General features: G+C 41.0%; 1 protein-coding gene across 6 annotated transcripts in view; it reads right to left on the bottom strand.

Moving 5' to 3' along the window:
• Positions 1-9978: 9978 nt before the first annotated feature.
• Positions 9979-26953, bottom strand: part of LOC117347368 (NXPE family member 1-like) — a 74327-nt gene continuing 57352 nt past the window's right edge. For all 6 annotated transcript variants that reach the window (XM_033918194.1, XM_033918198.1, XM_033918197.1 and 3 more), the window contains 3 exons: positions 24218-24279; positions 13087-13305; positions 9979-10997 (listed from right to left, as the gene is read on the bottom strand). In XM_033918194.1, coding sequence (XP_033774085.1) covers positions 10462-10997; positions 13087-13305; positions 24218-24279 — 817 coding nt within the window. In that variant the 3' untranslated portion in view covers positions 9979-10461. The remainder of the gene's footprint in view (positions 10998-13086; positions 13306-24217; positions 24280-26953) is intronic.

Genomic DNA, 26953 nt, shown 5'->3' with positions numbered 1-26953 from the left:
ACTGGTGGCCATAGCCGTGGCCACTAAACTTATCATGGCAGGGAGATCCCTTGCCGCGATAAGCTTAGTGGCCGCATCTACAATAACCCGATTCTCTAACCAGCGTCTGTAACTTAGACGTTGGTTAGAAAATCGGGTTTACCTAAGGCAGCCTTAGGCCTGATTCTATATAGGACACCCATTGGCTTCTGAGACCGGGCGTCCTATACAGAATCCGGGCCTTTGTGTCTATTTTGGAAGAACATCTTCATTATCCAATGTCTAATAAATCTACCTTTGGATTTTGATCATTAGTTTGCTGATCTTGTAACTTTTTTGTGGTAAATAATAGACTAAGGAGAAAGGAGGAATTGTCTCTGGAATCGACAAAATTTCTAGGAAATACCTTTTTAACATTTCCCTCAGTGTTACCGTAGGTACTTGAGGGAAATTCAAAAAATGTAAATTATTATTTCATACATTATTCTGCAATATTTCTATCTTTCTTCTTAGATCTATAGTATCTTTAATCTCAGCAGTTTGGATTGAATGCAATTCAATGAAATCCTTATCCAATTTATCCAATTAAGGATTTAATAATGTCATTTCGACCTTTAATTCTTTTACTTCGTCTTCTTGTTTTCTTATTCTTCCCTTAAGACTCTGAATTTGTGGGGACAAAGATTTCCCCAGATTAACCACCAAGTTCTACATAGCTTCCATAGTAACTTGAGGAGGTTTATTCAAAGGAAATTTTTGAATTTGTATAGTTGTTAATTTCTCACTGCACTGTCTTTCTTCCTGCGCATCTCCACTAGAAGCTTGCTCCAATTCAGCTAATGATAAGTTTACTGATTCTTCAGTTGATATCTCATCTTCTATAGGGCAGTCCAATTTTGCGGCTGTCACTCTAGGTAGTCAGGGTCAGGAGGAGATTTAGAACTTCGCTGCTCCTGATTCCGCGTCAGAGAACTAGTAGTCTAAGGATGAGAAAGAGGAACGCTGGCATCAGGACTTAATGTGGTTTCAAGCCCAAGGTGATCTACCGCTCCTCTGCTCATGAGTGGTGTCTCCAGCGGGCCCCTCTCTGATGCCATAACATTCTGGAGTCTTGTTAAAAAATTATCTAATGACCCAGAAATGGCTGATATTGGCCGCCGGGAAATTCCAGCAGCACATTTACCCCTCCATTTTGGCATTACTAAGCCAAGTCTTTCTCCAACCCTGTAAGAACATAAGAACATAAGAAGTTGCCTCCGCTGGGTCAGACCAGAGGTCCATCGCGCCCAGCAGTCCACTCCCACGGCGGCCCATCAGGTCCATGACCTGTAAGGTGATCCTTGTCTAAAACCCTTTATTCCCCTTTATGCTTCTATCTATATCCTTTCATAATCCTATCTCTACCTCTATCTGTAACCCTCAATCCCCATATCCTTCAGGAATTTATCCAATCCTTCTTTAAAACCCCATAGTGTACTCTGTCCTATCACAACCTCCGGAGCGCATTCCAGGTGCCCACCACCCTCTGAGTGAAAAAGAACTTCCTAGCATTGGTTCTAAACCTGTCCCCAGGGAAGTCGAAAAAACACAATAAAAGAAAAGAAAAAAAAAAAGATTTAACAAGAACACTCAGATGCTCGAAACTTATAATTACTCAAAGATCTCTTCTGTGGATTTTTAACCTTTCCAGGAATTCTGGAAAATTAAATTCTAGGGCAAGCAACTTGCTATTTCTATATTATGCCAGCAATGACTTGTAGACTTTTTCCACTTTTCTAGTGCTCCACCTCTGTGACTGTGAATTCTGTATTACACAGAAAACAGAATCAACCTTTTCCCACTTTCAGCTCTTCTCCACCCATCTGCTTTTAAACAAGACTAAAAGATCTAATATGACTTACTTTTATTACTGCGTCTCTCAAATGCTTCAGAATTACTAGCAGTCCGAAAGAAAGGATTCTGTATTCTGTTCCTTGAAATGCTTTGTGACTGATTTTTCTAGCCTGACAGCATAAATGGTCTACCTGCAAATACATTGTAATTTGATATCACTGTTTTAGACTCGTGTGCGCATCTCTGTACAGACTACTTTATGCACAAACAAGCTTGATCGCTCCAAAATATGTTAAATGTTCCGTGATGTTATGAAGTGTGCACAGTAATCAGAAACATTTAGAACAATTTCCAGCATTTTTAAAGAAGGATCATGAGGTGCCTTCCAAGGTGCACAAGTCTGCAGAGAAAAAAGGCAGCATTGGGGTCAGTGGCATAGTAACGGTAAGGTTTCTTCAGTTTACAGTATTTGTACTTCAATTATACTTACTTTCCCATATATGTCATTATGTTCATGATTGATGTATCTGTTTTTATTTATTCATATTCATCCCATATTCAATATTTTGTTCTTACATGATTCATGCACTTTTGAATATGTTTTCTTCAGTCTCTAATTTGTTCTTCAGGCATTGCCCAATTGATCTCATATTTACACTTTTTCTCCCTTCCGTTTCGTTATACACACTATTTACTTTTCCCTTTTGTTTTGTTCCCTTTGTTTTTTTATTATTCCCTTTTTTTGCCAGTGCTTTGCAATTTCATTTCAAACACTTTCTCCTCTTTTCTCCCATTTAATTCTCCACCAGGTATCGATTTTATGCTTTTCTGTTTTGATTTAAAAAAAAAAAAATTCTTCCCACTTCCCCTTTGTAACCCGACATGCAGTGCACGTTTATGTCATCAGCCAGAATTCATTAATAAATTTTTGATACTGCACACTACATCACGGTTTCTTCGTTCTTCGGAGCAAAACTTATTAGCAATTCCAACTCTGAATCATATCAACACTAGAAGAAACACTATCTGTTCAGTAGTTGCCCCAACACTCTGGAATTCGGCACCAAATGCTTTAAGAGAGATAACTAATCTTGAGAAATTTAAATCTTTTCTTAACACATTCCTTTTTAAAGATGCCTTTCAAGTATAATAATGTCCTTTTAAGGATTTTAAAAATTAAAAGTATTGTAATGATTAGAAAAATCTTGTTTCCCTTAAATTTACAAGTTCAATTATGGGGTGGGAGGGAGGGTATTTTTATTGTTACATGTTGTATAAGTATTGATTATATGATAGATAAGGGTGGGGAGGGGGGAGATAAGAGAATATTATGTGTATCATTGTTGATTATTAAGTGATATATTTATGGTTATTTGTATGGATATGTTATCACACTTATTATAAGTTTAAAAATGAATAAAGATTTTTAAAAAAAAATTCTTTATTTTTTATGAGTCCTCTTGTGTTGGACTTATTTGTTTTTAACCCCTTCCTTATGTTTATACCTTTATATCTTACTTTTCTTTAACCATTGTAGTTCTACCCTTTTTTTCCACTTGTACCCGTTTGTCTAGTCTAGTATGTTATTGTTTTGTCGAGTATGTTTTTTTGTTAAAGTTATGTTAATTTGTATTATTTGTTTTTACCCTATTTTAAAATGTATAACCACCTTGAAATAAATTGATAAGGTGGTACATCAAATTTTTAATAAACTTGAAACTTGATTAAGCTCTTGCTTTTGCTTTCACCTTTTAAGCAGACACTCTCCCACACGATCTTTTTCTCTTTTGAAGATCAATTTTCGGAGCGTGCCGTGTTAGTTCTATAGATGAGTGCACTGACTTTTCCTTAACTCTACTTTGTTTTTCACTGTGCTACATACCGCCAATCACTAGATTTTTAATTCCCCCCCCCCCTTGCAGTGTGCGTCACAGCATTTCTACAACAGGTATTTTGCTTCTCTTAGTTTGCGGTCATTTTCCTTTGTAAGAAACGTTCCTTAGTTTCTGCATTCGCTATGCTTTTTACTCCTCCTGGTTTCCATTTGTGTTCATTCACCCCTCCCCTCCTTTTTCGTGTTCTGCCATGCTCCATGGTTTTTGCTTGGTTGTGTTTCCTTTAGCTTTTAGTCTTTTTATTAGCCAAGCTGTTCTGTTTCATTTTACTCCTCCGTTTTTTTCGTCCAGTCTGCACCTACGTCCCATGACGCTTTTAAACACTCTGGGGCTCATAATTAAAAAAACAAACAAACAAACTTCTACAAAGTGGCCTAAATGGGTACTTGGACGATCAACCCCTCCTGCCCCGATGCAGCCCCGCGATTCAATGGGGCAGGAGGGAGCCCAAGCCCTTCTGCCCTGATAAAGCCCTGAACCCCCCCCCCCCCCGACTCGACATGAGCAGGAGGGAGCCCAACCCCTCGTGCCCCAGCGACCCCTCCGACACAATTTTTTTTATGAGCCCCAGAGTGTTTAAAAGTGCCATGGGAAGTAGGTGCAGACTGGACGTATTTTTCAAGAATGGGCATTTTCCTGCAGTCAACTTTGGGCATCTAGCGCCATACAATCAAATTGGACTTAGACGTATGTTTTGATTATGTCCCTCCACGTGCTTGTTCCATGCTTCCTTCATCTCCACCACTTCCACCATGAGTACCCCTCCTTCCTAATCCCTCTCTCGTACTCCTTGACACTCAAACCCCTCCCCCTTTCCTAAAACTGCCCCCAACCCCCATGGGCCAACTTGATATACTTGGTGGTCCTAGTGGGGCGATGGGGGAAGAAACAAAGCTTATTCTCTCCTGCTTCTTTCAGCTTGTATAGTACGGTGAGGCTGCCACAAGAAGTCACAGCAGCTATTTTCCAATGGCAGCTACAAGGGCAAGGAGTGACTGGGTTTTGGAGCTATCCTCAATTCACCAGCTTAACTATGTAGGTCCCAGAACTGACTATTGCTGGCTCCCATATAACTGGTTCTTCCCCAGCGCTGCCCACTGAACCACCCCTGATCTGCACACTTTTACTTGGGCCGCTATTCAGCAGCACTAAATATTGGGGGTTAAGTGGCTATAGGTGATTTAAGTGGGCAGGGCCCTCTTCCGTCTGCTTAAGTTGCCTTGAATTTCAGGGGTTTGTTTCTATTTTTCTAAGCATTCTTTGTGGGATAATTATCAAGAGGAAAACATGCATGGGTGCATAATATACAAGTTAAAATTACCTTTAAACTGTACATGGGATGGCAAAAATCTATACTAATTCAACTTTATGGTAATATTACAGCCAGGAAGAATTTCACATTCTCCTTGTACCAGTGCTTCCTTCTTAGTTTGAAGCCAGAGCCATCTTGTGGCAGAAAAATTAGTTTCAACCAGTGCTTGAGTTCCATTGAAGGTTTTTCAGATCATTTTTTAACCCACTGCATTATGGAATTCTGTCATACATAATGAATCTACAGAGAACTGGATCCTCTGAAGCTATGACAACCTATATCCAATCAACTTAAAATTCATCTAAAGAGATCTGAAGAAGGAAGCCATGTGTCATTGGATAACAATCTTATGTTGGACTTATGCTTGTCAACTCACACTATCCCCTCCCCTTCAATTAAGCATTTAGACATTACTTGTGTTTCTGCCATTTGCTACATTGGACCCAAACTCTAGAATGCTTTGCCTATTGCCCTCCGTTGTGAGTCCTCTTACCTCAAATTCAAGGTTGCTCTTAAAACTTATGTATGGTCCCAAGCCCTTCTTACAAACTGAGTAGGAGAGTGTGGTGCAGTGGTTAGAGCTACAGCCTTAGCACCCTGGGGTTGTGGGTTCAAACCCCACACTGCTCCTTGTGACCCTGGGCAAGTCACTTAATCCTCCACTGCCCCAGGTTCATTAGATAGACTTTGAGCCTGCTTGGACAGATAGGAAAATGCTTGAAATACCTGTGTATAAACTACTTTTGAGTGTGGTTGTAAAACTACAAAAAGGCAGTATACAAGTCCCATTCCACCTACCCTTTCACTCTGCTATACTGAAACTCTCTCCCCCCCCCTTTGTTCTCCTCCAGAAAATTGATATTATATTTATTGCAAACCACATAGATGCCAATAATGGCTTCTGCAGTATATCAAGTTCTGTAAATAAATAAAATAAATAAATAATTATGAACCATTTCATTGGATATTTTTTGAGAGAAGGTATATCAAATGCCATAAAAAATAATGAAATTAGGTTGGTTCAATGTGTAAAACTCACTAGTACATCATATTAATAAAATTTAAGTCAGTTATAAAAAAATATAACTTGCAGGAGTTTTTAGAGCAGGGCTGCCCAAGTCCAGTCCTCGAGATCTACTGGCAGGCCAGGTTTTCAGGCTATGCACAATGAATGAGAGAGAGATTTGCATACCAAGAAGGCAGTGCAGATAAATCTCTCTCATGCATATTCATTGTGGATATCCCGAAAACCTGGCCTGCCAGTAGATCTTGAGGACCGAACTTGGGCAGCCCTGCTTTAGAACAATGATGTTATTTTAAAATGGCTTTTAATTTTGCTGCCACGGAGGGAAATTTTATCTAATGTCTTGGGGGAGTGGCTAAGATGGCGGTGCTCATTCCACGCTGAAAGAACATTCAGATCTGCTCTGCTTAATTCCACTGTTATATTTACTTACTTTTTTTGCAGATACGCTGCATACCAAGAGAAAAGGGGTAATTCAAGCCATTCCCTCCATGGCTGGTGTACTGCCCCTGGCACAGCAGATGATGGACCGTTTTACTGCGGGATCCCTACCAAAGGTTGGTGAGGCCAGCCTCGCTTCGAAGGCAGAAGGAGGAAGACCATTCTTGCTGGGGCATGAAGCATATCTGTCGCCCCCAACATCAGTAGCTCCTCTGTGTCTGGCATTAGAGTCTGTCTGGGGTGAGGAAATCTAAGAGGGGATATACAGTAGAGTCACCAAGGACAACATTCAAAACTTTTTTTTTTTTTAAATCAAGAATTTGTTCAAGTCTCTCAGGTCTAGAATTGGATGGAGACCTCCCGTCTTTTTTGGGATGAGAAAATACTGGAAGTAGAAGCCCTGATTCTTTTGAGTAGGGGGTACTCTGTCTATGGCATTCATAAGGTGTTGAGACTCTACCTCCCGAAAAAGAAGGGACATCTGTTGAGGGCTGAAAGAGGACTCTTTTGGAGGATGATTTGAAGGTGTAGTGACAAATGAAGAGAGCAACCTTCTTGAATGACCTTGAGAACCCACAAATCAGTTGTTATCAGTATCCAACGTTGATGGTATAATTGGAGCTGACCTCTGATATGAAGAGGCAGGTTTAGATGCCTCTGAAGCCGAGGGAGGCTAAGTCTTCATTCTGACCAACACATTTCAATTCTTTTCATGATCCATTAACTTTTGTTTGGCTACCTCAATGGAATCATCAAACAGTTCTTTACCCAAACAGGGAATATTAGCTAATCTGTCTTGGAGATCCTCATCCATGCTAAGTATCTTGTCACCACTAACATAGCAGATGCTGTAGATCAGGGGACTCCTAACTTTTTGCTACGAGGGCCACATTGGGTTCTTCAGCACCTTTCAGCGGGCTGTAGTAACAAAAAAATCTAAAAAATAAATAACTAGATATGAGTTTTATTGAAAGCAGAAAATTTTTATAAACTAATTACAGAGTATGTGAGATAAAATTATCGTAAATAAATTATGACGAACACTACCAGCAAATTCTCATATTTTTATCACATTGGAAAATTAGTCCAATTGGCGCATTTCCACAGAATTCTTCCATAGGCCGGATAAAATCATATCGCAGGCTGGATGTGGCATGCAGGCCGTATTTTGGAGACCCCTGCTCTAGATGATAACTTGAAGGCATTATAAGCAGATCGCGCCAAATATTTTCTAGTCTGGGAAAGAGTGTGGAAGATGTGAAATTCCTGAAGATGATGTGCAGGAATATATTTGTCAAAAGAAGGTAGTTTTCATACTAGATGTTTCATATAACAAGATAACAAAAAGTTATAATTAAGCACTCTGTTCACCAACATAGAATTTTGATACAGGAGATGTTCAAATTTGTCCATAGTTTGCCCCTCTCGTTCAGGTGATGTCGAGGAATAGACCTTTGAAGCAAAGGACTTTTTTTAAAGTTGACTCCACAACTAGTGACTTATATTGAAGCTGTGGTTTATTAAATCCTGGAGAAGAAATGATTCTATAAATAGAATCCAACTTTCTCAGAGCAATTCTTGTGAAGAGTCTCATTGAGAATACCATTGAGAAGCAAGTTTAGGAGCTCTTTTGGAGGCTCATCATAGTCCAGAACTTCTAAGTATTCAGCACTGAAGACAGAGTCAGTTTTTAGTTTAACAGGTCTTTGCCAAGCTGTCTAATATATTTGGAAAAAACAGTCTTTATGTAGGAGATCTTGACTTTGGAAGAATTTTCTGAGGAGATGGTTCAAAAGGGGTGTCATAAGCCTCTATTGCAGAACTGGAGATGTTACCCTCTGAATCAGACTGTAAACCAGAGTCATAAAGAAGCTTTGGAGAAGGTGAGCGACAAAAGGATTGATGTTTCCTACGACTTCGGTACCGATCCAAGGAAGATGATGATGAGGTTCGGTGTGAAGCTCTTTTCCGTTTTGATGTGCGTAATGTAAATTGATGCTTCCTAAACTTGGAATGTCGGAGTAGAAGAAGAAAAAATGTTGATGTCTGGATGAAGTGGATCGGTGCACTGATGGAGAACTGGATCTTCAATGCAATGATCGACGTCGAGGAGTAGAATGTTGGGTCGAGGATCGATGATGACTCGAAGATTCATGTCGACATTCTACAGGAGAACTGACTGCAGTACCATCGGGCTTCATGACTGTATGCTCAGACTGGGTTGGTACTAAGGGATGCAAATGTTGGTGCATGGAGTTTGAACATATCGCCAATCTCCCTCCGGAAGAACTTATTGAGCTTCTCCCTAAAAGAAAGCACTGGTACTGTTGGCTTATCTGCTGGTACCATCAGTGCAGCGGCTTGCCTCAGAGATGGTGACCTCGATGAGGATGCACACCTCAAGGGAGAGAGAAGCCGCAAGAGTGGATGTCACTGCTTGGTCTGCATCAAGTGACTTGATGCTGTTGTGACCTGCAACGATGTCTAGGAAGCTGGCGGCTTATTAGCTGGCTTCCCTGATGGTGCAAGATCTCCCGATACTAATGTCAATGCAGGAGTCTTCGATGTCGATGATTGAGAGGTGTTTTCAATGTCCATGGCTGTGCTGAAGAACTTCTCCTGCTGAAGCCGATGGGCTGTGATAGAGCGCTTCTGTAATGTGGAACACCGGGTACAAGACTCCACCCGGTGTTCAGGCCCAAGACACTGTAGGCACCAACTATGAGGGTTGATGAGGGAAATAGGCCTTTGACACCTACAGCACTTTTTAAACCCTGTTAATGGTATCGACATGGATGGGAATATGGTTTCATCAAAATTAAACTCAATTTTACCAAAAAAAAAAGAAGCCATGAAGGCTGAAGCCAACAAGTGACGAAAAAAGAAATAAACTATTTTTTTTGTTTGTTTTTTAACTGAAGTGAAAAATATAGATACTCTAGAAAAGAGTAGAGGAAAAATGAAAAAAAAAAAAAGACTTGTAGCAGGAAGACAAAGTAAAACTGAACAAAGTTCAGGTCAAAAATGACTTCATTGTTCTGCGGAAAATGAAAAACTGAGGAACCGCGAGTCTACATCGGGTAGGAAGGCACTTGCTCATGTGCGGTGTAGGCAGTCACGAAGTTTCTAAAAACTTAAAGTGATACTACACCTTTAATGCTGTACGTAACAGGGCTCCGTGGATAATGTCACCCACATGAGAGCATATGCTGCTTGCTTGTCCTGGGATAAATATATATAAATAAATACATACATATATTATATATGCACATATATTATTTATTTATTAAAAATGTATATACCGTATACAACTATGTGGTTTCCATATCACATACATAAAATCTTGTTTCCTACGATTATCCCATATAACATAGACATGTCTAAACAGGGATAGAGTGCAAATTCAATCAATTCAGAAATACAAGCAAACTTTAAATCATACATTGCTGTCAAAAAAATTCTAAAAGGCGATTATCAACTGAAATATACCTTACCATAAGAAGGCATTGGCAAATAATTGAGTTTTCAGCATTTTCTTAAAATTCATCCTCCCCTTACAAAACCGCAGGATACCAGGCAAGGCACTCTATAGTTCTACGCCAGCCACAGATATCATTTATGCTCCGATCTTAGCATGCATAGTTGACATTCTACCCTCCAAACTTAATTTCACCCCATTTACATCTCTAAGCTCTCTTCTCGGTTTATAGATCTCTTCTCGGTTTAAAGAATTCTTGTAAGATCTTTGTGGAAGCATGATACAATGTCTGATGTATAATCACAACAATTTTAAACTGCACTCTTTGCTGCATAGATAACTAGTGTAGTTTCTTCAAAACAAGAGTTATATGGGTACTCCTAGGAACCCGTGATTAATCTTGCAGTGGAGTTGATAAGCATTTGCAAAGCCCTCAACTTCCCTTTCACAAATCCTAAGTATAGTGAATTACAATAATCCACCCTACTCAGGATAATTTTTAACAGATATAAGAGAGGAACATGTAAACTTGACTGGAAACAACATCGACATGTGGATGTACATTATTTGAGGCAAAAGCAGTTGATATGTCCCAAGCATCAACGACACCAATGTTTAGATCACGAAAAATCTCCTTTACCACCAGATACTGGATGTATCCATGAAAATCACTGAACCTTTCCATGTCTATAGACATTTCTCTGGTATTCTCACTTTTTAAGATGACCTTGGTGTCTGGACTTCTCATGAAGAGGCGCTCTATGGCTTTGCGAATGCCCAGCATTCTTTTAATGAACATGTGTATGGGGAAGGGTCGGAAGTGCTGGCCAAGAGTGATGACAATGACTGTGTATTTCCCTCCATCCAGCAGATCAATTTCCCTTGAGAGGTATACATTGTCCTTGACTGTATAATCTCTGTGTGCTATATATGGATGTCCATGCTTCTTCCACTGTATTAGGAAATTCGAGTCCATATCTATTGCAAGCAGTTTTGACACCAGTCCAGTTCTATGGAGGTCAAAATATTTCAGTGCTGATTAAAATGAAAGAAAAAAGGCCTGATGAAAAGGCAGCATAAATATTAAGAAGCAAAAGAAACTGCATTGCACATTCATCCATTGAGCATGGAAACTAGGATTCAGACTAATCTAGCCTTTGCACCTATTTTCATTAAGAACAGGGGAGTTAGCTGTGATTTAATTCTTTACCCCTGCAGTCCATCTAAAATTTTGCAGCTATGTGACTGCCTACTAGTGAAATCTAGTCATATTATGAGTAATTTAAATAGTGACTATTTGCAACTGGATTTATTCATCATTGGGCTGATATTTTTAGATCACAAGCAGCCAGTCTAGCTTAATAACACTAACAGTCCTGGACATGAGATAAAATTCAGTTTTTCTTTACTCTGAACAGACTTTAATCCTGTTGTGAACTCCGAATTTTAATTTGTACAGAAAGTAGCATCATCAATCATTCTGACTTTCACTACTAGCCTTTTCTAGCCTTGCTAAGGTTGAATGTCATATGCAATTTGAATCATTAGCAGGGCTTATGTTTATATATTTGATATATAGAGGGACATAGTCCTTAAACGTTCAAAGTAGAAGCAGGGAAAGTGTCCATAACCAAAACAAACGTTCTTGTTTTGATTATGGCCTGCCTCTACTAAACGCCCAGATCACCACTATGTCTAAAAGTACACCCTCATGACGTCTACACTTTTTGGCCATAATGAACCAAAAAAACGCCTAAGCCCCAAACGTCCAACAGAAGGGCTTTTAGGTGAAGGAGGAGCCAGTCCTTCGCCTAAAAGCTGGATTCTGTAACCGGTGTCTGTCAAAAAACAATACCGGTTACAGAATCCCCCCCCCACACAACGATCCAGGCAGGAGGGTGCCCAAGCCCTCCTGCCATGTCGAACTGCGAACACCCCCCCCCCCCCCCCCGACAACATCAGGGCAAGAGGGAGCCCAAGCCCTCTTGCCCCGTTGAACCGCGACCCCCCTGACAACATTGGGGCAAGAGGGAGCCCAAGCCCTCTTGGCCCGGTGATCGCGCCCCCCCCCCCCCGATTCAATCTGGCCAGGAGGGAGCCCAAGCCCTCCTGGCCCCGGCGACCCCCCTTCTGATTCAACGGGCTAGGAGAGAGCCCAAGCTCTCCTGGCCCCGGCGACCCCCCCTCCGATTCAACGGGCCAGGAGAGAGCCCAAGCTCTCCTGGCCCCAGCGACCCCCCCCTACTGGATTGGGCCAGGAGGGAGCCCAAGCCCCCCTGGCCCTGGTGACTCCCTATCCCCCACCCCCACTACAATATGGGCAGGAGGGATCCCAGGCCCTCCTGCCCTCGACACAACCCCCTCCTCCCAATGACCGTCCCCCCAGAACCCCCGATCGGGCCCCCCCAGATGACCCACGACCCCCCCGGCCGACTCCACGACCTCCCCACACCCACCCCATCCATTCCCCGTACCTGTACGTTCGCCAGACGGACGGGTGCCAAGCCCGCCCGTCCGGCAGGCCAGCCAGAATGGGTCCAGAATGGGGCCGGATTGGCCCAGGCGGAAGAAACCCCGCCCACAGGTGGGGCCTGAGGTGCCTGGGCCAATCAGAATAGGGCATCTCTCCTGCCACGGGTTATGGCAGTTCGGGTAGAGGAGTGATGGCATCGCGGTAGGGGAGATGAAGCATCTCTCCTGCCGCGATGCTTGCGGTGGGTAGGTTGCTGGGCCGCTGAACTGATGGTGCCAGTGGCCATCAGCTCAGCGGCCCCTTTTTCGGCACTTAGACCTGGTTTGACTTCGTCTAAGTCAAAAAGGTCTAAGTGCCGACTAGGCAACCTGTAAATATTTTGGTTATACCTGTTGTACGCCTAGGTGTAGGTCGGCCCACCTCCCGCCCACTGCCCGCCCTTTTCCCTCCTCTAAGCACACCTCTTTTCTCTCTGTGCATTTAGAGGCAGGAGAAAGGCCTAAGCTATTTTTAGATACGTCTAAAAACCAGCTTTGGTTATGGGTACTTGGACGATCAGGCTTTTTGATCGTCCAAGTAGCCATTTAGGACACTTTTTAGACGGTTTTTTTTTTTTTTTATTATGAGCACTCTAGTTCAAGATTTACACACACTTATCAATTTTTGAAATGTAGAGAATCCATTGGCGCAAAGTTGAGTCTCCCATGAAATACACCATTTTTCCATTAAGGCACTGCATGATCTGATCAGGAGTGTCTAGTGGTGTTTTTTTGCAAAATACAGGATTCCAGACATTCCTTAAGATGAAGCCACTGGGAAAAGGTGAATCCATTCCAGTCTTGCATTTCTCCTTTGTTGAGTTGATGTTATCTGGAACAAAATAAAAATGGAAATACATGTGAGCATTTTCTCTTCCTGATTGTTGTAGTTCGGATCTTATTACATCTTGGGAGGTAGAACCGATGTTTCAGCCATCATATCGAGCCTGCAAAGACAGCCCCATCCCTCCTCCTGCAGAGACCCTAGGAGGGGCCTTAGGTGCCTGAGCCAATCAGGGTCTTAGGCCTCTCCCAGCCTGGGATGCACTAGGAAGGGCCTTAGACTCATAATTGAAAAAAAATAAAATTGAGTCTTCATGGGTTTCCTCTACATACTCAGTTTTTTTTATTTTTAAATAATTTATATTCTGCATATCCTATAATTCTATGCAGATTACAAGGTACTCAAGCATTTTTCCCTAACTCTCCCAGTGGGCTCCCACTCTATCTAATATACCTGGGGCAATGGGGATTAAGTGACTTGCCCACGGTCACAAGGAGCAGTGCGGGATTTGAACCTTCAACCTCAGGGTGCTGAGGCTATAGCTCTAATCACTGCATCACACACTCTCACTTTGCCCCTTAGGCTTTTGAATTCAAGCTTATTTAAAATTTCTTATACTGCCTAATCAAACTTCTAGGCGGTGTACAATATTTAAAAAACCCCATATATTAACTATAATACAAATTTAAAATTGGTAGACATCTTTAGGGGTAGTTAATACATCCAAGGACGCTTCAACCGAGGACAAACAGGAAAAAGGAAAAAAAGGTTAGAATTACAATATTATAGAGAAAGAGAAATAATTAAGGAAATTACACTGGGAAGGATTGCTGCGGTGGAATACAGCATGTTTTCGCCCTTACAAGGACAGTTAGGTTTCAAAGGCATCAAGAAATAAAAATGTTTTTAACTTTGTTTGAAATTGATTTAGCGATGATTCTACACGTAAATAGTTAGGAATGGAATTCCAAAGGGAGGGAGCAATCACTGTAAAAATACTCGGTCTCATTGCGTTTATAAGATTGAGGGATAGGCCCGAGACCAGATTCTGAGTCATGGAGCGAAGAGTTCTAGAGGAGTTATGGGGAATAAGGAGTCTGTCTAAATTCAGGTTGATTATTTTGACGAGTTTTTAAATGTTAATAGCAGAATTTTGTAACTAATTCTATGTTCTACTGGAAGCCAATGTGCTTTGTACAGTAAGGGAGAAACATGGTCGAAATTTCTTGCGTTAAATACGATTTTTACAGCGGTATTCTGAACGATCTGAAGGTGTCATTTCTTTTTTTGTTATGCCCTTGTCTATACAGGAGATTTACTAATGAGTGAATCAGGGTGTTCAAAGAGGACGGCTCAAGTAATTTGGAAAGAGATCTGATCATTCTTAGACGACAGAAGCAGCGTTTGACCACTGGGCTGATGCGAAGGTGATAGGTGAATTTGCAGTCCAAGGTGATCCCAAGCAGTTTTAATGAAGGTACGATTTTGATGGGAAGAGATTTGAATTTGAGAACGGCCTGAATAGATAGTCCCTTTTTGAAGGGAAATATCATTAATTTGGACTTTTCAATATTGAGGGACAACATATTGGAATCTAACCAGAATTGAATTTTTTCCAATTTTTAAGTTATAATGGTTATCTCATCTGGATTATTTAAGTCTATGGGATGTATTAGTTGAACATCATCCGCATAAGCGAACATTGTGAAGACGATCGATTGACCTAGAGTCAGAAGAGGGGCCATGAAGATATTGAATAGTAAGGGTGATAAAATCAAACCCTGTGGGATGCTGTATTCATTTTTAAAGGAATCTGAGGATATTGCATTAAAAATTACCTTAGAGGACTGCTCTGTAAAGAAGGATACGAGCCAGTTCAAAACCTGATCTTTGATACCAATTTCTTGAAGACGCAATAGAAGTTTATGGTCCATCGTGTCAAACGCTGAGGATAGATCTAGAGAAATAAGCAGAACTGATTGATGGTGATCAAGATGATATAGTATTTTTGTAGTCAGGCCTATGAGTGAAAGTTCTGTGGAGTGGTGTTGACGGAATCCTGTTTGGTGTGAATGCAGAACTTTAGTTTTTTCAGTGAAGTCAGAAATTTGATGGGAGACAATTTTCTCAGTAAGTTTTGCTAGGAAAGGGATGTTTGCTATAGGCCGGTAATTTGCTACTTCATGAGCACTAACTTTATGGTCTTTAATTATAGGATATATGACCAATTCCTTCCATATGATGGGTAGGGTTCCTGTAGTTAGACTTGTGAGGACCAGGTCTAGAATTTCTGGGCCGAAAATTGCGAAAAAACGTTTCAGGAGGAATGGTGGGATAACTTCTGAACCGGTTTCTCTTGTGTTTAGTGAATTCAGACATCTCTGAATATCTTAGAGGGTGGGCCTATCTTCTGATGTAGGCCGCTGTCAGGCCTACTTTGGTAATGATACCTCGAACACTATATACTGGTTTCAATAAGTATATATTTATTTTACCAATCAATAACAGCTTACAAGAATAGATCAGATAGTATATAGCGTAACAGAAGGTGATGATCTCTAGGCCTAGAGGTCACCTTCTGTATCACCTTCTGTTACACTATATACTATATGATCTATTCTTGTAAGCTGTTATTGATTGACTAAATAAATATATACTTATTGAAGCCAGTATATAGTGTTCGAGGTCTCATTACCGAGGTAGGCCTGGACAGCGGCCTACATCAGTGGTGAACCCCGACGTTGAAATAAAGGGAACATGCCCCTTTAGAGACCTCACTGGATTGAAGGCCTATACTCTGCTTGTCAGATTGCCTCTCCATTACTTTTGGCCAAAAGTGTGTTTCTGGGTTGCCTGCTTGTACTTATGCAGTGTCTCTACCTAAACTTCCTTATTTTCTTGCAGATTTGCTGTGTTATTTTACTTCCCCTTTTATGCGGTTTTTTCTTTCTTTTTCTAGTTTACAGCCAGCAATGGAATGTGGTCTGCCTTAAACACTGCTTTCTCTTTCCTTACTAATCCTGTTTGTTTGTCGTTACACAGGCCCTGTGGCGTCAACTTTGGAGGATCCCGGACCCTGGAGCAGGAATTCACGTCAATTCGCCCAGGACCGGGCTACCATCCTTAGCTGTCCTACGGGTCCTGTATAGACTAGCGCGTTGGGTAGTTAGTAGGACTGACCGGTGGTAGGCAGTCCATAGTTCATAAGATGATATATTTGCTTGCGGATGGGTCGAGTAGTCCGCCGATAGCTTAGGTAGCCGATAGCTTAGGTAGTCAATTGTTTAAGAATTGACTGGTGGGTGGTTGCCAGTCCATAGTTTAGGTATTGTTTAAGAATTGACTGGTGGGTGGTAGCCAGTCCATAGTTTAGGAATTGTTTAAGAATTGACTGGTGGGTGGTAGCCAGTCCATAATTTAGGAATTGTTTAAGAATTAGGATATATGTAAATATGTTTCTGACTGGTGGGTGGTAGCCAGTCCATAGCTTAGGAATAGTTTAGGAATTAGGATGTATATATGTTTATGACTGGTGGGTGGTAGTCAGTCCATAGGTTAGGATAGGAGTCAGAATAGGATAGGAGTCAGAATGGTTGGCGGGTTGTGTAGTCAGCCTCTAGTTTAGGGCGTAGTTGATGTATATATGCGTAGGTAATTAGCAGTTAATCAATTACCGGTGGGTCGTGTAGCCGGTATTTAGGTATAGTCCAGCGCAGCTGTATTGTCACTCACTAACACTTCCTCTTATGTACCCTCTTTATACTCTCCTTTGAAAACAAAATTTTTTTTTTTTTTGGTACAGACACTGATTCGATTGCTGGTTAAATTATTTTCTTTATTTCTTGTGGTCTTGGGCCACGCCTGACATTTCCTCTGCTATATCAAACTATCACTGTTATGGTGTGACTGTTGACCCAGCTTTGACTGGTGGTTATGCTGTTTCTGTGGTCTCTGGCCACGCCTGGGTTTTTGCTACGAAGGTACCTGCTCTTCTGTGATCACATTGCATCATTTTGTAAGTATTCTTATTAGTTTTATTTTTAGACTCATTAGTTTGTACACTTTGTAGTTGGATATATTGTTTATTTCTCCCATGTTGCCTGCTCCTGCAGTCTCCCACCCCCTTCTTCTCCTGCTTCTCCGCTTTTGCTGCTAGCGTCTCAATCCTCCCGTTTGTATCACTCTCTGCCACTGGCAACTGCCCCTTTTCTCTCCCCAGCGTATACTCCTAACCCTTACCCTGTCTCTCTACCTCCCTTTGCACACCAAGTGCAATGGCAGGCAGATCGCACTCTTACAACATATACTGGTCGTTACTCCCCTGTCCCGTGGGCCACTATCTCTCAGGCATTAGATGATATCTGTGAAACTATTCAACAGCAATGCACCCCGTTCCCCACCTTCCCCCACTTTCCAGGAAACTGTGCTTAAGTAGTGTTTTTGTCTCGGAGCCCGCTATGTCTGATTTCGCCCCCTGCTCTTGCTGACCTTAGGAATCCCCTTGTCTTATACTTCTCTGGCTGCCAGTGCTAGCCAGAGTTATTTGTCTTGTGCCCCTGGCCCTAGCTTCTCTTTCTCTTGTCTGTTCCCGTTGGATCTTCTGTTAAGCGGTTGCTTAGACAATCCTGTTCCTCCTTTTGCCCCCATATTTCCTACCATTGTTGAGCCGAAAGTATACACCTCTTCTCTGCATTGTGCTTTGTGTTACCTAGCCCCTTATGATGTAGTATTATCATGTGTGGCCACTATTTTGTATGGGTTTTGGCTTATTAGTTCTGTTTTTATGGGTTTATTTCTTTGCTACTAACAAGAGGGGTCTTCTAGCCTTCTAGCTCTGAGTCTGTGTTTTACTGTAATATTTTCAGCTTGTCATGCTGTCTACAGGCTTCCTTTATTCTTCCGTTTATGCTAGCTGTCGCTTGTGTACTGACCTGTGTAACATATGGCGCTTTGTGAGACAGCGAAAGCATTGCTCTCGTGGGTTTTTTGTTTCCTGTTCTTTTGTGGTCACGACCGAAAAAAAAAAAAAAAATTGGGGGGGTGAGGGGGATGAGAGTGAATGAGACTGAAAGAGGAAGTATATATTTTAACTGCGTTTCAATGTTACCATAAGCTTTCATTAAACAATTATTTATTTCATATAAGTTTGCTGGATTATAAAGGATTGTTTTTGAGAAAGAGAAGAACGAAATTACAGAAATGATTTGGATCACTATCGTTTTCAATAGAAAGTGTTATGTTGGATTGGAAATGAAGGGAATATATAAGGATAGTGTACGTAAATAGGAAGGATTCGTGACAAGTGTTTATGTCTAACCGAATAACTGACAGGCATTAAGTATAACTGACAATGTAAAAATAAACGCACCCTTTGTTTTTCTAGGTCTGGGATTTTTATTATGGGCTTTTCCCATCACCTCACTTTTTCCCATTACTAACGATCATTTGTTTTCTAGAGTTAGGAAAAACTACAGTGCACTTGAATTATACAAGAGGGGGACTCCCTTAATACTTGCTAGCAATTAATGTCTGTCTATTTTTCAGCGTTACAGTCTTTTATGTTACTATGAGTCATTATCTGTTGTATTGTGCCCTGTGTTAATTTCAGTGTTTATGGAAATGCGAGTGGATTTCCATTTATGAGCGCTCACTATAATTACCAATATAATAAAAGAAGATTTATTTTTTACTACTCACTACAACGATTTCAAACCTTATTCTTTGTCTGTGATCAAAGTTTAAGAAATGAGTTATGCTTCTTCTTCTTTTTTCCTTTACACAAACATACCGAGCTACTTCCTGGTTGATGTGTCTATGTTTAGGGACACTGGGAAATGTAGTGCTTTATTTCTTTAACTTGAAATTATCAGTTGCTATTTTCGTTTTGTTTTTTCATTATTCATGTCTCTACAATAGCTGGAACATATTGCATAGGGTTCTTATGATCCGCTTCTATCCCAAATGGTAATATTAATTAATGTCGTGCTAACACACCGAAGCGAAAGTAACTTCTGCTTTCTTCATGTACTGTACTGTTAACCCATTGCACGGTTAACAGCAATATAAAAGGGAAACTATTGTTCCTTTACTTATCATAATAGTTTTGGGAAAAAAACCAAACTTCTAGCAGTCTTTCTCTCTCTGTCTTTTCTTGGAACTTGTAAAAGAAATGTTACTTCTTCTTTTTCTTACATATTCTCTGATACACGCAGAAATACTTTTTGGTTTAACACAATGCAATTAGCGTTTGGCTTTATAAAAAAAAAAAATGGTTCTAACTGTTGTTTAAGAACTTTTCTAATAAGTTGGTGAAGGAAATATCCAGTCCTATTGATTGGAATTCAAAATACTGTAGTTTAGGTCTTTTTGCTGATTGACATTCAGAATATTAGTGAAAGAAACAAAATTGAACCCATGATTTGATAGAATCCCATGGGAAGGACATTTTTCCCATAAATCCTATTTTATTTTAATTTTTAGGGTTTATCCTCTTTATTTTAGTATGTTTCAATATAACCTATGTGTTAATATGTTTAAAGCTATATCTTAGCCATCCTTTTGCTTGGGTTTGACTCTTTGCTAATTCATATTTATGTTTAGCATATTACTCCTGTCCTTTGAACGTCATATGCCATTGTAACTATAACTCCCTTAGGCTGACAAATATAATTCAGCCAATACATATATTAGACCTTAGTCTATTTGAATTAAAGCAGATAAGTTTTTGTTTTCTTTTGTATGTCATCTTTTAACGCTGTACTTATCCTGTTAGTAATATTGCTCAGGTATTGTTGGAAACAAGTTAAATGATATATACAGTACAGATATTTTTGCCTTATTAATTATGGATCACTTCACAAAGACAATTGCCTATCAGAGGAAGCTGTATGCTACATGAGAATCCGTGTTTACATCCTTTTAATGTCTATTAAGGACTTATTTGCATAATTATGGACTAATGCTATTTGAAATATCATCGCTGGAAGAAAGATGTTCGGCCGTATGAAACCCCGATGACGGATGAGCCCCAACGGAAGGATCTTGCTACCGGAGAAGAAACTGGATAAATGCCGAGACTTACCAGCGAAGACTTCCTGACTGTTGCTACCAAAGACGGGATGACCTTTATGACCTTGAACTTTTACAGCTTTAATTATGGACTTATTAATTTGCACTTTAACTCTTTTATGGACTCATGCAGTATTAGTACATATATATATTTTCATGTGTTGATAATTATTTCTAACAGCCCTATTGCAAGTTCATGTGTTATTCTTGATTGTGACTTTATGCATTTTCATCCTGTTTTGACTCCCACAATAGCTCCCTAGTTATTTTCCCCTCCAGTTGGATTCTTTCCATTCCCTTTCTTGCTGCTAAGCTGAGGAGAACTGCAGTGAAGTGGAAGTGATGAGCCCAGCTGAAGGATGATGACGTAAGATTTGATGTGGTTACCTGGACTTTCACCCCTGGCGTCTGGACCCAGCCGAGTCTGCACCGATCCCAGCTGTTTTGGAAGAGCATGGAAATAATCTAACTTATTAATTTATCCCGCCATCCCTTTTGGATGTAGTATGCTCATAACAGGATGAAGCCATAAAGAGAGAATATATTAAAATGTATCAGGTTAAATTATGAACCCCTGCAGATGCCTGGTTGCCCGAACTATCCCAAATGTTGAAATAGAGACCCCAACACAGACCCATACACAACATTTTTGATAATCTTGACTTGGCTGATTTTTAATGTACCTCCCTATGAAACACCAACAGCTCCACGAGTCACCACCTATCCCCACTACATCAGTAATTTATGCTGATGTTTCTATCACAGCCCGGCAGGTATAAGTCGTTTATTTGAAGCTTAAATGCCCATGATTTCTGCTTTACACAAATATCTGAATTATTGACTGCTTAGCCTAGTATTATAAGCAATAAGTACACTACGACATGTTATACTGCTCTGTTCACGGTAGCATAGCAAGGGTGGGTACTTGTCTCTTTCCTTTTCCATGGGTAGTTCCTAGCACATAGCCCCGGCCCATAATATACAGTTTCTGATACAAACTAACTCCTCACCGAATGAACAGGGGTCAAAGCCACCTGGAGGGGCTTTGAAGAGGGGATGAGAGAGAATAAAGCATGGAGGCTCTGGTCCCTGTAAGTCCTGACATTAGCAAGCCAGGTGAAGTGGGATATATCCCGAGGAAAGTCCTGACATTAGACAGGTGAAGGGGGATAAAAGGAAGACAAAGATCACTTTTCTCTTTACAGAAAAATCTGCTCTCACCCCCTGCAACTGACATCTACCTTATCTATCTCTGCAGATGATAGAAACAGTAGATTAACTATGGAAAGATATTTCACCATTAACTGAAGAGCATGCAAAGATGGAGAAATACACTGTTTTATGAGTTCAATTAGCTACTGTAGGAATAAAACTAGAGAAAAAGCAACAGGTCCTGAGGTTGTGGGCTAGCTGTGGTTTTACACCAAGGCCCACCCAGCCAGATACCATAAAGAGATAAACAGACCGTGGTCAGAAGACAGAATTCTCAGAAGAAAGAATTCATAAGAAACATCACCTAATAGAAAGTATCGGAGATGTTTAAAGTTGGGAGGGGGGCTTGTGCTCGGAAATACTAATATGGTGGGGAAACAGGCATTTCGGGGAAAAGGTAGGTTTTACGGAAAACAGAGTAAAGCATATAACATGACGTAGGTGAGAATAGCCAATAAATGACTGTAGTTAGGCAGTAATGCATAAGTAAATAGCCAATAAGAATGTATCATGTGATATAGACCAACGTGGTGTTGGCCACTAAGAAATGTATAAAAACCAGGCCTTTAGAAGGGAGAGATCAGAACAGACATCAGAGGACCTCTAGGCCTAGAGGTCACCTTCTGTATCACCTTCTGTTACACTATATACTATATGATCTATTCTTGTAAGCTGTTATTGATTGACTAAATAAATATATACCGAGGTAGGCCTGGACAGCGGCCTACATCACTTCTTAGGCATGATTCTATAAAAAAGGCTTCATAAGATATAACTAGTGATAATAAATGGTTAATAGCAATACTGACACTATTACAATTCAAACTATTTTAAAAACATGGAAGAACGCGTCATTACTGTCATTTCAATTTTGGTGGAATTCAGTTTGTTTAATTGGGAAGTATGAAACAACTATAATGGAAAAGAGGGGTAAGAAGGCAAAATTTGATAGACTGTGGGTAAGGATTGAATGATGTTGGAAGTATGATTAGGTTTGTATGTATGAATGGATGCTGCACTCTCTGCATATAGGGGTGGGTGGGTTATCTTGTAAGTTTATGTATATCCTATGCTTGTGCCAATAGAGTTAAGCATATTTTTGCAAAATTTATGTTCTCCTGTTTGTATATTATGCAAAATTCTCAATAAAATTTTGAACTTAAAAAAAGATAGGTGCCTATTGGCACCTAATACCAAAGTAGACATGTTTAGGGATGGAGAAAGACTTAGGCACGGCTTAGTGCAATTCTCTAAAGAACTTAGGGAACCTATAATATAGGCCTTTTAAATCCTGGCCTGCATTAGAGGCATCTAAGTTTTAAGGTGGGTACCGCTAAGCGTGATTCTGTGATGAACGCTTAAGTATAATTGATATGCAATAGGCACCTATCTTTTTTAGGAACTGCTTACAGAATCTGGCCCTCACTGCTTGCCCCATTAGGGGGTGCGATTGGGGTAGAGAGTGGCTGTGTACTGCACAGAGTAGTTAGTGTTTGGGACTTTAGCATAGACTGTCACTTATACTGCAAAGTAGGTGAAACCATATCACCCTACATCCAGGGTTACCAGATTTTACTTATGTAAAATCCAGGCCCATAGACCCACCCCCATACCTCATACCCCATACCTCAGCCCTGCCCCCTCAGCCTGCTCTCATTAGTTGGGAGGGTATCCAGGAATGCGAGAATGCCCCCTCCCGAAGCAATCTGAAGAGGAAGCTTTTCAAAACCTGGACAAAGTGCCGGCTTGTCCAGGCAAATCTAAAGAGAGGGTAAAGCTAGAAAGAGGACATGTCAGGGTAAATCTGGATGTCTCCACATCAAAGCCAAATAGACCCTCACAATCTTGACATCTCCCTCCCCAGTTCCTGTCAGCAGTCCCTGGTGTCTAGAGCTTAACTTTTTTTCTTTTGTGACACACCTAACAGACAATGTTCATGTACAGTATGTGACACACCAAACACTAAAATTCAGAGCTCAACAAAGCATGCCTACATATTTCATTGTTTAACTGTAAGTTTAGTTTGATTTGTTTATTCCATATCTAAAAGCTGTTTGCAATATATTAGTCACAGATTTCTCACTTGTCATACAACAAAGCAAATATATTCAAATTCTAATGTCACCTCAGTAACAGCAACACAAAATCCCTGCACTGCCAGATACTGTGAAACAAAGCAAAAAAAAATAAAAAAAAACCTGCAAATATAATACTCAGAAACTATATAGTAAACAGAATCTATGGACAGCAGACATGCAACATTTTCAGTTGGGGCTGGAGGCAGCAGCTATTGGAGGTAGTGGGTTAGCAGAAATAGGGACCAGTTATAGGGATTTCAAGAACCTGACTCTCAAGATTGCTGGTCTTCCCAACTTGTAAGCAATTATGGTTGTAAAGGAAACACATGCTTACTGTCTACACCAAATTTTGTGACACACGTCCCACCTCTTGAGGACACACCAGTGTGTCCTGACACACTGGTTGAGAACCACTGGTCTAGAGAGAGGCAGGAATGATCCCCAGCTACTCCTGCCTAGTCCAAGTCCTGGATTCAAAATGGTGGTTCCAACTTCTAGTGTTAGTCTTGTGGTACTACTCCTAAGATTAAAGTAACCAAAAAAGGAGCTTTTTGCCTTACAATAAACCTGTGGAACCATGAACTCCAAACACAGACACTTACTGCCACAAGGGAAAACATCAATGTATGGAAATGGTCTGGGAATTTCTATTCCGATATTGGACCTGTAAGAGAAAAGCAAATTAGTGGCTTCCAGGATGGTGGCATATGTGCTGATTAATCAATTCTTCTAGCTATAAAACTCTTGACACAATCTTTGTTCTCATACAGACTATTAACCGTGTTCTTGTCAAGATTTTATTCAGATTAAATTCAGACCCTTTGTAATTTGACTTGTATCATCCAGGCTTCTTTATGCAGTAAACTCAGCATTTAAGGCTTTGTCTGGTCTTTAGAGTAAAGTATAATTTTTAAAGGCTGTTTACCACATTTTAACAGCAGCATTTCCTGGGGAGGGGTGAGGTGTATATATATATATATATATATATAAGTATGAGGGTGTTTTACAAAGTAACAGCAAATTGACAGTATTTCATAAAATAGAACACCCCTAGCATTTCAAACTCCGGTTTAGGTAAGATACATATATTCTTAGAGGAAGTGTTGACATTGCCCAATAGATGGCATGGCATGCTGTGACAAACCCAGCACCAGCACTAGTCCGGTCCCTGATAGGATCGGATGCAGAAGAGCAGACCAGATCGATTCTGGCACTCACCTTGAGGCTGACCTCCCTTGCCCCCATAACCAAAGAGATAGTGAACTGGAACAGAGGCAGGCAGATTGGCAACAACAGCCTCCTGTCTCTAGAGCAGCTAGAGAAGCCACGAGGAAGGTAGCTGCAGTAGAAAAACCTAGGCAGAGAAAAACTGCTGTAGAGCCAAAACCCATCCCCCGCTACAGGCTGAAGGGGATTGGCTCTGATCTGTTTAAAAGCAGGTTGAGTCAAGGAGGGGGGGGGGGGGGGAGCGAGTGACCAGGGCGGGTCACTCCCACAGCTCAAGGCAGGTGAAGAGCTGTGGAACAGAGCAGGAGAGAAAAACGTGCTGGATTATTCCATGCAGGATTTGGAGGAAATCCTGCCTACTTCAAACTACCAGGTTCTAGATCGTGTGGAAGGCATGGAGATAGAACTGGCTGGCCCTATGTTAGAAAGCCAGACGGAAGGTATGGAAGTTGCATGAAAGAATGCAGCAACTGAGAAACCATTAGTGGTTTGTGTTTCTTTCTTTCTTTTGTTGATGTTTGGTTTGTTTCTGCTGTGCAAACTATGCCTGAAGAAGTTAAGATATGTTTGAACTTTATAAGTATTTTGAGAGTAAGAATAATACTTGCTTCAAACTGAGGAATGGATTTAAAAGCAAGTTTGTGAACCTGAAGCTCAAACTGACCTAGTTAAGTTTGGTTTTTGGAACTTTAAAAATCCTGCTGTGACTCCCGTTCTGAAAGCTAATTAGATTATCTGTCTCAGCTGTGTGATGTTGCCTGCATGTGGGAGCTGAGAGAAAAGCTGAACTGTTACCAGAGTTTGCTGTGGCTATGTTTGCCTAAGGAGTTTTGATTTAGTTTGAATTTACAGTAAAGCTTTATTTTTGCAAAATCTACTATTTTTGTTGAATGACCTGCAAAAATGATGTTTGTTTTCTGTTGCATACTTTTGACCTGTGGGTCAGAATAAACAACTTATTCTTTCCTAAAGAACTTGTTTTGGCTGGTGATATGGTGAAACCTGTTTACTTACCTTGCATCTCTTAGGCCCAGGCAATTGCCCAGGGCCACCTGAAAAAGTCCTGAAGGTACCCCTGGTTGGAGGGGACACGCCAGAATCCCTGTGTTTGTCACCCGGCAGCCCTACTTTGCGGAGGGTTGGTGACAATTTGGTATCAGGAGTGCGGATCTGGTACCTCTTCAGGTGAAGATTAGGGAGTGCAAAGGTGGAAAATTTTTTTTTTTTTAATTAACTTACTCTCTACAATTGTGTGGTTCATCGGAACCAGGATTACAACTGCTGTTGAAGGGAAGCGGCTTAAACAGTGCAAGGATAACGGTTCCAGTGTCCTGAGTTTGGCGGTTGCAGGAGGTGCGGATAGCAGACCGGGAGACGAGGCCATCATCCGGAGCTGGCGAGGAACAAAAGGGGGACCAAGAGGTCTCTGAAGAAGGGTGGTGCACCCTGTAATGAGCACGCAGGCGATGATTCATCAGTACCTCTGGTAAGCATATTTTACAGAGGGTCTGGTGAAGATAGTTCTGGGGGGAAAGAAACTGAGTGGTATCGCACTTGGATTGTGTGTTTGTGATTTCCCTACAGAGCCTACATGGAGCCGGCGGCGTTAGCAGTGGTGGCTGGAGAACGACAGCGGCAAAATGAGGACTTAAAGAAGGTCCTGGAGACTAGTCACGGACTATGGCAGGCAAGCCAGAAGGCTAGTGAACGTCATCACAGTGACTTTATGCGAGCCATGGAGCAGCAGTCTCAGTTAATGGCGCAACTATTGAAGCCTACGTCTGGTGGACAGATACATATACCGGTATTGGGGACTGGTGGTACTCTACCTACGGTAGGACAAAACTCACTAAATTTATTGAATTTAAGTAAAATAACACCACAGGATGCCCCAGATGATTTTTTAAACTCTTTTGAGAGAGTTGCTGCTGCAGCAGGTTGGCCTCCAGAGCAGTGGGCGGTTCGCCTTCTGCCATGTTTGGCTGGCGAGACCCTTGCGGCTTTTCAGACCATTGCTGCGGAGCAGGCCAGTAGTTACCCAGCTGTGAAAGCACATATCCTAGACTTTCTGGGGTATACAAGAGAATATTACAGGCAAACCTTTCGTGCTC

This window comes from Geotrypetes seraphini, chromosome 13 (assembly GCF_902459505.1).
Source record: "Geotrypetes seraphini chromosome 13, aGeoSer1.1, whole genome shotgun sequence".
Taxonomy (NCBI): domain Eukaryota; kingdom Metazoa; phylum Chordata; class Amphibia; order Gymnophiona; family Dermophiidae; genus Geotrypetes; species Geotrypetes seraphini.
This window is presented reverse-complemented; position numbering and strand designations above follow the sequence as displayed.